Source organism: Capricornis sumatraensis, chromosome 20 (assembly GCF_032405125.1).
Source record: "Capricornis sumatraensis isolate serow.1 chromosome 20, serow.2, whole genome shotgun sequence".
In the NCBI taxonomy this organism is placed as follows: Eukaryota; Metazoa; Chordata; class Mammalia; order Artiodactyla; family Bovidae; genus Capricornis; species Capricornis sumatraensis.
In genome coordinates, this window is record NC_091088.1 from 42,584,863 (window position 1) to 42,596,160 (window position 11,298).

Below are 11,298 nucleotides of genomic sequence, written 5' to 3' on the forward strand. Positions count from 1 at the left end.
GGGTGTTGCCATGAGCTGGGTGGCGGTGTCTGGGAGTGTCCCACTGAGACTTGGGCCTTCTGGAAGGGGATGGGGAATCTACACTAGCTGAGAACAGGGAGCAAGGTGATCGACTGGTGCAAGATGTTGGAGTCATCTGGTAGGAGGGAAGGGCAGGGAATGGGGAGTCGGGCGTTTGTATTTATGTAGAAACGGGAGCACAGTGTAAATTTGGAAAGGGCGTCACCTCGTGTGCATCCTGTTGAGTACCTTGTGAGCACTGAGACCCAGGATGGAGAAAGGGGAGCCCTTTGAAGGCCCGGTCCCTCTGCCACATTTGGTCGTTGAAGAGCTTTCATGGCTAATTTGCCTTTGCTTCTTCCCCTCACTTCTGAGTGAGTGTCTGCCCTGCTCCCCTCTCAGGAGGACCCAGGAGCCCATGACTAAGTATATCCCTTCTCTTTGTCTGGAGGTTCTTGGCCAAGGTGCTAGGGCTCAGGAAGTGGGCACATTCTTCCCAGGTCTAGAGACCCGCCTGGCCCTGTGGCTGACAGGACAGACCAGTAAAACCCTAGACTATTACTCACTGCTGGCCCGCCAGCAGCAGCAGGGGCGTCTGCATTATTTTTGGCTGCCTCTGCTGCCCAGCTCAGAGCAGCAGTGAGTCAGGGCCGCCACCTGGGGCTGTGCTGAGCAAGTCTCCTCTGTGTGGGTGGAGGCAGACCTCTGCTAGAGCGAGGGGCTGGTGGGCATGCAGTGGGCCAGAGGTGGGTCCTTGTGGTCTGCAGGTGGGACCAAGAGGGCTGCAGACCTAGCCTTCAGGCTCCTGGAAGAGCCAGATGCTCAGGACCTCAGGGAGCAGTAGCTGGGCTCTGATATGGGGCATCTGAGGAAAACCAGACCTCTCTGCCATGTCTCTCCTGTCCCCAGGCTCTGTACCATGGAAAGTTCATTGATACAGGCTTCACACTTCCTTTCTACAAGCGGATGCTAAACAAGAGACCAACCCTGAAAGACCTGGAATCCATTGACCCCGAATTCTACAACTCTATTGTCTGGATCAAGTGGGTCCCCTCTGTTGCCGTTTTCTGGGAGAGGAGGGGTCTCTGGGTGGGTAGTAGGCGGGTGGAGATGCCCACCTTCTAAGTCCGCCTGTCCTGGGACGCTGTTCTGGGCTCCAGGCCACCTGTGAGTCCTCGTGTCTCACAGGCACTGAAAGTGAGTGATGGGGCAGGACTGAGGGAACCCTTCTAAGACAGACACCTTCCCTCTTGGTCTCTTGTGCTCCCAGAGAGAACAACCTGGAGGAGTGCGGCCTAGAGCTGTACTTCATTCAGGACATGGAGATCCTGGGCAAGGTGACGACCCACGAGCTGAAGGAAGGGGGCGAGAGCATCCGAGTGACAGAGGAGAACAAGGAAGAGTACATAATGTGAGTGGAAAGCGCTAGGGAGCCGGCGGGGCCCGGGAAATGGGGGCAGAGACACAGCCGGCCGCAGAGAAAGAGGCTCACACTCTTATCCCGGGGCACCGTCTTCAGCTAGGCCCCCTCGTGTGGCCCATGGGTCTCCAGGGATGGGAAGAACCTTCCGTTTTGCACTGACCCTAGACGGCTGCCGTGGCAGTCATGTGCTGGCCAGAGCTGGGTAGCCAGAGCCCGAGGTCCTGTGTTCCAGCCCCTGGGTGCTCCTTGTTCCCAAATCGCAGATTCATGACTGCAGGACAGAATTTCTTTGAAGAGGCATAAAAGTTCGACAACTTCTTTGTTCTCCTAACTGAAAGGGCACCTGTGTTCTGCCTGCTTAAACCCACTGTCACCTGTGGGATTGTACACGAACATGCCCGTTCACTTCAGGTCCCTTGGGCCAGTCTTTTAACCCCCATTCATCTGAGCTTCAGTCAGCGGTGATGGGAGGAGCAGGAGGAGATGTTGAAGATTCAGGTGTCTGTGGGTTACTGTGAGGTTCTAAAGGCCGTGCTCTGGGGCCGAAGTTGCCCAGGTATCCCGCCCGCCCAGGTTGGCTCTCGGCTGCCTCCTTGCTGCCAGCAGAGGTCACCTCCCCGCAGACCCTGAGCTGCTCCAGAGGAGTGGGTCTTGGGCTCCCCCGACGGTCAGTCTTGGTTTCAGGCTGCTGACTGACTGGCGTTTCACCCGGGGCGTGGAAGAGCAGACCAAAGCCTTCCTGGACGGCTTCAACGAGGTGGCCCCCCTGGAGTGGTTGCGCTACTTTGACGAGAAAGAGCTGGAGGTGAGAGCTGAGTTTGTGGGGACCCTGAACCCCTGGCCCCTGGGGCCGCCCTGCCCTTTGATAGCCTCGCCGAGCACCCACAGCAACTCACCAGTAAAACCCAGGATGGCAGCAGCAGGCACATACGGTCAATTTGGGTCTTGCACCTGCCCTTACATGGGCTCTTGTTTGCAAGGGGTTATCATGCAAGACTTGGGCTACCCATACTGTTAAAACTGCCGACAGAGGTGTGCGGAGTGCTTCCACCTGCCAGGGAGTAGACGGGGCCCTGTGTGCCGTGGGGACAGCGCTGGTGCCGGGTGCCTGACACCCCCTCTCCTCCGTAGCTGATGCTGTGCGGCATGCAGGAGATAGACCTGAGCGACTGGCAGAAGCACACCATCTACCGGCACTACACCAAGAACAGCAAGCAGATCCAGTGGTTCTGGCAGGTGGGCCCTGCGTCTGTCCCCACAGAACGCACAGGGGCTCTGGGCGGGCGTGTTTGGGCGGTACCCCCAGGAGGCGAGACCAGATTGAACCCCAGGCTTTTGGATGCTTGTTGTGTCATCACCTTCCTCGTCTCTGACACTCTCCTCGCCTCCCCCAACTCCCAAAAGGAGACGAGAAACCCAGCCTTGGGATGATCGGAGCTGGGTTGCGGCCACTGCATTTGACAGGAGGTAGTGTTGGCAGTGGGCCAGCCTCAGATGCTGGTGTGCAGGCTCTGGGGGAGGAGGCCATGAGCAGGGAGGAAAGTTCTTGTAGGTCACGTGGTCTCCTTCCAGCCGGACGGAAAGCGTCGGCTTGGCTCCAGAGAGACTGAAAGAGCCCCTTGTCCTGCATATAAGGAATCAGTTGCTTTGAATGTGTGGGTCTTGTCGTTATCATTGTGCAGTATAGCATACATAAAAAAGAACGAGCAGAGGTAGGCTTTCTGTGGAGGTGAAGTTCACATACCATAAAATTCACCACATTAAGTGTTTGGAGTGGCTCTTACAATGGTTTCTGACAGTGTTGTACCCACCATCACCACTGTTGAATTCCAGTACATTTCATTTCCCTCAGAAAGAAATCTCACACCTATTAAAGCAGTCAATCTCATGCTTTGTATGTTTTTAAAGATGCAACTTGGGGGACTTCCCTCGTGGTCCAGTGCTTAAGCGCCCACCTTATGGTGCAGGGGCCGCTGGTTCAACCCCGGGTATGGGAGCTAAGATCCCGCATGCTGCAGGGCAACTAAGCCTACCGGCCACAACTGGAGAGTCCGTGTGCCACAACAAAAGATCCTGCATGGGCAACCAAGACCCGATGTAGCTAAATATATACATATTAAAAAAAAAAAATGGAACTTGGCTGAGGAGGAGAATTTCTGGCCTGAAACCAAGAGATGTCACATAGACTGGTGGGAATGATGTATGCACACAGCCTCTTAGAGCGGCTTTGGGGTTTCCCAGGGAGTAACTGTCACCCACTCCCACAGACCACGCTGGGGCTCCATGTTCTCAGTCCCAAAGAGGGGCCCTGGCTCATTGCAGAGTTACAGGTCAGGGCAAAGTGCTGGGCCAAGTGGGCCCTGACTCTGCCTGGGCTTGTGGGGCTCCAGGTGGTGAAGGAGATGGACAATGAGAAGAGGATCCGGCTGCTGCAGTTTGTCACTGGGACCTGCCGCCTGCCTGTTGGGGGATTCACTGAACTCATCGGTACGTTTTTCCCGCCCTGCTGGTGCCGTTGGGCGGAAGTGAGGACAGCTCAAAGCAGGGACAAGACCTCATGTCTTCCTGGAAGCAAGTCAGTTGGACTTGTCTGTGGTGGTGTCGGAGGGTCCTGCCTCAGGAAGGGGCCGACTTGTCATAGACAACATGTGTTCCTTTGGATAACAGGTAGCAACGGCCCACAGAAGTTTTGCATTGACAAGGTTGGCAAGGAAACCTGGCTGCCCAGGAGCCACACCTGGTGAGTGTGCTGGTTGTGGGGGGAGGTGGCTTTAACCCAAGACCCGATGAGCCCCCACGAGCAGCCCTGAGGCCAAGGCGGCTTCAGTGCCTTGATCCTGGCAACCTGTGTGTAGTTCCGCGGTGCTTAGGTTTGGGGAGGCACACCTCAGCCCCTGGGCCTCTGATCTTTTGGGAGTTGTGACAGTATCTATGTGCCTTGACAGCCATACCGGGTATGAAATACAGTAAGTCCCCTACATACAAACCTTCAACTTGTGAACTTTCACAGATGTGAACGTGAGTTCATGTGTTTAGTCACGTAAGTTCGCTCACATATCTGGCGTACGTTGTCACGTGCACGCATCCTCTACAAGTGGAGCAGGAAATGGCAAGGGGATTTTCTTTAGCTGACGAGGCACCGTTAGTGTTTGAGGTGTAGGACCCAAATGTAGAATGGTATATGAAGGTTGCAGCAGCCGTTCAGAATGTAATCCAGTGCTACCGTGTCATCTATGATGAAAAAAAGAGCTACCACCCAGACATCACTGGATCATTGTTTTTTTCAAGAGGGTAGACAGAGTTGAATCCAGCAAGGAACCAGAACCTGTGGCATCAACTTGAGGAATGCAGGTTGCCCGCCATCTCCTATTGCTGATGATCCTTTAGCTCTACCGTCTTCCGTCTCCAATCAGTAACTCTTCTTGCCTGTTCACTGGATGCCAAGCCCCTGTATTCCAGCTATTGTACTCTATTTTTCAAAGCTCTGTATTGTCAGATTAAAATTTTTTTAATGTATTATTTGTATGAAAAGTATTATAAACGTATTACAGTATGAATTTGAGCAAACTCTGGGAGATGGTGGAGGACAAGGAAGACTGGTGTGGTGCAGTTCGTGTATGGGGTTGCAGAGTCAGACAGTAATGACTGAAGAACAACAGCTGGATAGCCAACTGTGTTAGTTGAGTACCTAGGCTGACTTTATTGGACTTAAGAACAAATTGGGCTTACAGACATGCTGTTGGAATGGAATGCGTTCATGTGTAGGGAACTTGCTATATTGAAACACTCCTGTTCCAGTCGGCAAAGAGCTGCTGTCCCCGGTCTTCTTCTGCAGTTCCCCATTTCCCCTGTAGCCCTGTCCCCTCCTCTAACTCCTTCACGGTCGAGGGACACAGCGGGGCCTTTGAGGACCCTGTTGTGTGTGGCCAGCTGGCATCATGGTTGAGTCACAGTATGGGATCTCTCAATACCCTTGTGGCTGTTAGAGCTCTGACCCGTGCCCTGTGCTGATTGCCCTGCTCTCCTTTCTTGACAGTTTCAACCGGCTGGACCTGCCACCATACAAGAGCTACGAACAGCTGAAGGAGAAGCTGCTATACGCTGTTGAGGAGACCGAGGGCTTTGGACAGGAGTAACTGAGGCTGTCCCCCACCCCCAGCCCCCAGCACATGTGTAGTCTTGAGTCCTCCTTGCCTGAGAGGCCGCTGGCCCTGTAGCCCCCGGGAGGCCCCTCCGGATGGTCGTCCCGTGTAGGACCACACTGTCATCAGGCTGGTGGCAGCAGAGCCTGACCTCAACAGGCCCTGCCCTGCTTTTCGCTCTTCCCCACTGGTGGCAGTCTGGAATAAAGCCCCCATGTCACCCTTGGCCCCATCAGCCATTGTAAAGTCTAGAGGGCTGACCTTCTCTGGAAAACTCATCCTTCTCCCTTGAGACCAACCCTAGGTTTGTGTGAGTGTGCAAAGGAGGGTGCCCTGTGCTGAAGCCCTGGGCCTCACAGGCTGGTTAGGTGAGAGGGAGACTGGCCATTTGGGGTAGCTGTTCTGGGCTGAGGAAGCCCAGGGTCTTTGTCAGTAAAAGAGGTTCTATTTTGTGTAGAACTTTTCCAGTGATCTATATAAATGAAGGTCTGAGGGAGGGGAGCTCTGGACCAAGGTCAGCTCTTGTTCCTGGCTAGCCAGCTCCAGCCAAGGAGGCCGAGCAGCACGGCCGTGCTCCACTCAGTGCAGCCAGCTCCAGCCATAGGGGCCGAGCAGCACGGCCGCGCTGCTGGCCAGTGTGTCCCCACCAGCAGGCAGAGGGTCGTTACCAGCTGCTGGGATGTCAGGGGATGGAAACGCCCTCAGATTTTCCTCTCCCTTTTACATAAACTTGAAGTATTCTGTGCATAGGGCCGCTTTGTGTTCTGTGGTTGGTAAGCTGCTGTCACTTCCTGTCAAGGAGCTGGTGCGCCAGGCATGGCTGGGACCCAGAGGCACACAGCACTGTTGGTCCAAGAATTTCAGCTGCTCCTCTTAGGAGCCTGCTTCACAGTTCTGTGAGCTCGGGTAGGCCTGACCCAGTGGCTCAGCTTCCCAGCAGCCTTATCCCCGAGCCTGTGACAGAGAAGGGGGGAAGGGGATTATTGTCCTGAGTGTCACCTCAACCTCGCTGCCTCCAAGAGAGGAGAACTCCCTTTGCTAGATGGAGTGATGGGGTGCGTGGGGCTGACCTGCTAAGACCCTGGACCTCCAGGCGGCTCGTGCATCCGGAGGGAAGATGAAGAGTGTTCCTGCTACTGTAGAATGTGTTCACTCTGCCTCGATGTGTGGCTTTACCTGCACAAAAGAGACGATGCTCTTGGAAACCAGCAGAAGGGCCCTGAGCTGCTCTGCACAGTCTGACTTGATTGCTGGAGCTCCTGCCGACCTCTGCCGTGGGTGTCCTGCCACGTGTTCAGATCTTTCAGGCGAACACACTCCTCTGGGGTGCTGGAGTGGTGATTGTCGCTGGGTCCCCGTGCAGGTCCTCAGGCTACCCACGGTGTTGTCTGAGGACAGGCTCGTGCTCCCAGGTCCTCGTCCTCCCCTCTCCACCCTAGCCCGTGTCTGCTCTGTTGTGTGTACTGATGTGAGCGGCTCAGCTCACTGCAGCCCAACCTCCTCCTCCCTCGGATCGTTGGCTGTGCTTCCCTGTGGTGTCTCACCATGTTGGGGATTGGGGCACAAGCCACCATGCCATGCAGGGTTTGGGAGCCTCAGGCTCATGGGCGTGCAGAATGCGTTCATGTGGGTGTGTGTGTACATACGTGTATATAACTGAGGTGTCTGTACGGAATGCCCTTTGGTAGCTCTGAGCTGGTCACCAGATTGTTTTGTAATGCCCACCCCCTTGCCCTTGGTATTGCCAGTTTCTTGTGCAATAAACAGTCAGCAGCTGTGGGCAGTGTTGGCGTGGATGTGTCCAAAGTCACTGTCCTCCAGGCAAAAGGTCTCTTGGCCCCACGGACCTTCCAGGTCTACACGGGTGGAAATGTTATGACCTTGCTGGTTTTGAGAATTGTGTGTCATTAATCGAGGCAGCCACACTTCTGATGGGCGGCCCAGTCTTCATCCAAGGATCACGGGCTTCAGCCCTCATTTATTTGCCTCACAGCTACCTTTGGCCTGGGTTTCTTTGAGCAGTTGCCATGGCACCAGTGCATCAACAGCCCGAGGCTGCAAGTTGGACAGGTTTTAGGAACCAGCTCCTGGGTAGCCATTCATTTGAGAAACGTTTCCTGTTTTCTTGAATTCCGTGATGATAGAGGGATACCCTGGACTTGAGCTCATGGTCAGCCAGGGGCTTGCCGCCCACTTTTTTGAACTTAAAGGTTCTGATGGGATCCATCAGCGCAGTCTCGATGCCTTTGACATGGAAGTGATTTTGTCCTGGATCAAGCCTTGCTCTGATCTGTCGTCTTTCTGGGGTGGGGTGCGGGGAGGCAGAGGTGTGCAGAGCATCTTCTCCTGGGAATTCATCTACCCCAACACCAAAGCCGTTTCTCATTTGACAGGGCTATGCTGTACTTTGAGGAGGTTTTGACAAAAGTTCATATGTTATACAGACATCTCATAATAAATTCAAATAAAACAGCCCTAGTCAAAATTGTTCTCCCCTTTCCTATCTCCCGAAATAGCTGCTGTTCAGTTTGCTGTCCTTCCAGACTATTTTATGTGTATAAATCATATGTACATATAATTTAAAAGTATATAAAAAATGAGATCTTACACACGTTAAGCAGCTCATCTCATCAAATGAGGTAGTAGGGACACCTTTCCGTGTTCGTCAGCCTAGGTCCAGTGAATTCTGTAGTGTGTGATATTCCATGTCATGGTTGTTCTGTAACACACCCACCTTTGTCCTAATGGGCATAGCATTTGTGTCCAGCAGTTCGCTGGTGAAGCCTCTCGGCCAGGTCTTGTGCACCAACGCTGCTTTTCTGGGAGGCGGCAGTCCTAGAGTTGGACTACTGAGTAAAAATTTTAAAAAGGTTTAAAATTCCAGGATAGGAAGGGTTCACAGTGAAAGTCCCCCTCTTTTGTTCCTCAGGCATTCTGGTCACCATGTGGAGGAACTATTGTTGCTGGTTTCTTTTGGATCCTTCCAGACAGACTTTAAAATCCCAGCAAATTCTACTCAGTTGCCCTTCTAAAAGGTTCTTGTTTTAACAGCCTTAGCAGTGGACAGGACCCCTTGCCACTCCACTCTGGGAACTGGATCTGTGAGCTCCCGTCTGTTCTTCCAGTCCTTCTTTCACTTTTCCATCTCCTAACTCTGGGCATCTTCCCTCTTACTTTTCTCTGATCAAAGTTTTTTGTTTGTTTGTTTTTTTAAAACATTTATGTTCTGTTCTGTAACCATAATGCTTTACTTTTTCTAAAGGTTTATTTAGAAAACTGAAAAGCAAGAAGAATGTTAATATTACTATAATGATATAAATGCTGTTTACTCCAGAACTAAACGGTATAATGTAATACAATTATGTATTCTTCATACAGCTCTTTAACCCTAGGATTTCTAATTACTGATCTTTGCTTTTATTATATCCTCATTTTTTTTTTCTTACTCTGAAGTGTTTCAAGTTAAATTAGACAGTCAGGAAGGGTCCCCACCTCTACATGCTGTAATAAGTCCCTGATAAAATCAGCCAAAGCTACAAAATTATTTTGGAAGTGAAGAGCAGATCTGACTCTGTTTGTCACCCAAAGTCCTTACTGGGGCTCAAGACTTTACATAAGTAAGACCTCACTGGATTTGGAAAGCTCAGCTGTTGCTCCCCCACTGTCCTATATCAGGGCTCACGGCAACCTTCTAGAAAAACTTACACTAAAGATCTATGTGCTTCCATTCAGGGAAATGCTTATAAACATCAGGCTGTTCTTGGTCTTAAGCTAAACTTAGCAACAAGGCCCCAGTCTCATCTTGGGGAAGAAAATTAAGTCAGTGCTCAGAATTATTACCTCTACTCAGTTCTCAGCAGTCTGCCCCATGAATCTTTTTCTCCAGGTCGCTCTGATTCTGACGTTGGTTCAAGTTCCACAGTCACAAACTCACTTTCCTGTGGTCCATGCTGCGAGTCAAGCACCTATCAGCTGACTCAGAGAGGTGCACGTGATTTATCTTTGGCCTGCTATCTGTTATTTGTACCTTCTGAACATCATCCTGGACTCAGGGCCTCGCTCCAACTCAGTCAGTCCCGGTGACAGTGATCATTGTTTTCTTTTTGATTCTGTCACAATTTTGGCCCCTTCACCTTGATTTTCTTGTCACCTCTCCAGATGGCCTTGATGGTCTCCGTGACATCAAATCCCAACTCTAGTTCTCTTGCCCAAACACAGAATCAACTCCTCCACTGAGCCCTGGTTCTTTTTGGTATAAAATAGTACTAGAAACTGAAATGTGGGGGTTCCATCAGAATGGTACCATGAACTCATGACTTGATCAGCTTCTTGGCTCCACAACCATTTAAAAAAAAACACACACACAAAATATAAAAAAGAGAGAAAAGGCTGGCTCAGAAACAAGATACACAAGTTCATGGGTTATAAATAAAACAAAGATGCAGAACGTTGGGCAAGAGGAACCGTTTGGGTCTGCTGCACTTAGAGCCTGGCAGTGATTGCTGAGAGTTCAGCTGCTGTGGAGTAAAGGGTCTAATTATGCTCCAGAATAGATGGGGGGTGGGCACCAGTTGTGTCCCTGATATGGCTTTGAGAAAGATGGAGGCCCAAAGAGGCAAACCCCTTAAGCCAAACCATCCCACTGGTTGTGGCCTGGATCTGTGACATTCCCAGGTTACTCTAGGCTAGGGCCCCAAACTGCCATTCAAAGACCAGGCTGCAGAATGCATGGACAGCACGACAGGACGTGGCAGCTGCAAACCATCCGACAGGAAAGAATGAGTGCGGACGGAGGAGGGAAAACAACTCCCTACTGAGAAATCTTGGCTCCGGACTTCTGAGAAAGACTCCCGAGTGGTCTCTTGCCTGAAGGTCTTCACTGTAAGGGCAGTAGGTGGCTAGTGGACTCTTTCATGGAGCCTTAAGTGTCATTGTTTTCTGGGGGGGTGATCAGTTTCTCCAGAGATGAGTCCTCTGCACCTCATCTGAGCGGGAGACTATACCTGAGTCAGGTGGCCTGCCTATAGGCTTCCTGGGAGTAAGAAGCAGGAAGGAGCCAGGGTTCTCGGAGTCCTGACCACTGACCTTTTCGTTCCCCCTGGCCTTCTGCTCTGGCGCGAGTCCTTGCAGCCAGCAGAGTGGAGGGAGCCAAACTGTACAGGGCTTTGGGGGCAGGGACCCACTCTTCTGTGTAGAATCTTTTACATACCCCAGTTTTCAACTTCCTGCCTTCCTGCTGCCCCTAAGTACTGAGTCTTTGAGGACTCACTCATTTCCTGTCTGCATCTCCCTGTGTCTGAGGTTAAGATTTCTCCCTGGTTAGTTACACTCCTCCAGGTCCAAACTCTTTGTTAAACGACCTTGTCCATTGCTGAATCCTCTTAATGTTCTCTCTGTCCTTGTGGATTAAGACTTTTCATAAAGTGTTCTTCACAGTTGTCTCAGCGAGGCTGGAGAGGGAGAAGAGGCGCTTCATCTGCTGTCTCAGTTAACTTCCTCTCCTTTGATAGGTCTGCCTGTGGGCAGCTTGCAGCTGTGCAAAGAGGTCCCCACGAGGGCTTGGCTGTGCTGTTATATTGACTTTCCACTAAGCTGCTGTGTTTACCCCCGTGGCACTAACTCCGATCTTAAGCCTGAACCTTTCCCAGCTCAGAACCCTTGTTGGCTTAGCTCCTGCCTTGTGAATTCTAGGCTGGGGCTCCTGCTGCTTGGTCACTACTCCTAATTTCCTCC

The 11,298-nt window shown here is 51.9% G+C and overlaps 1 protein-coding gene across 1 annotated transcript in view; it reads left to right on the forward strand.

Annotated features, from left to right (window-relative positions):
- Positions 1-7,365, forward strand: part of WWP2 (WW domain containing E3 ubiquitin protein ligase 2) — a 142,577-nt gene extending 135,212 nt beyond the window's left edge. Inside the window, exons 18-24 of the mRNA XM_068992789.1 lie at positions 910-1,043; positions 1,271-1,411; positions 2,108-2,228; positions 2,555-2,659; positions 3,814-3,910; positions 4,091-4,163; positions 5,460-7,365. Coding sequence (XP_068848890.1) covers positions 910-1,043; positions 1,271-1,411; positions 2,108-2,228; positions 2,555-2,659; positions 3,814-3,910; positions 4,091-4,163; positions 5,460-5,559 — 771 coding nt within the window. The 3' untranslated portion in view covers positions 5,560-7,365. The remainder of the gene's footprint in view (positions 1-909; positions 1,044-1,270; positions 1,412-2,107; positions 2,229-2,554; positions 2,660-3,813; positions 3,911-4,090; positions 4,164-5,459) is intronic.
- The last annotated feature ends 3,933 nt before the right edge of the window (positions 7,366-11,298 follow it).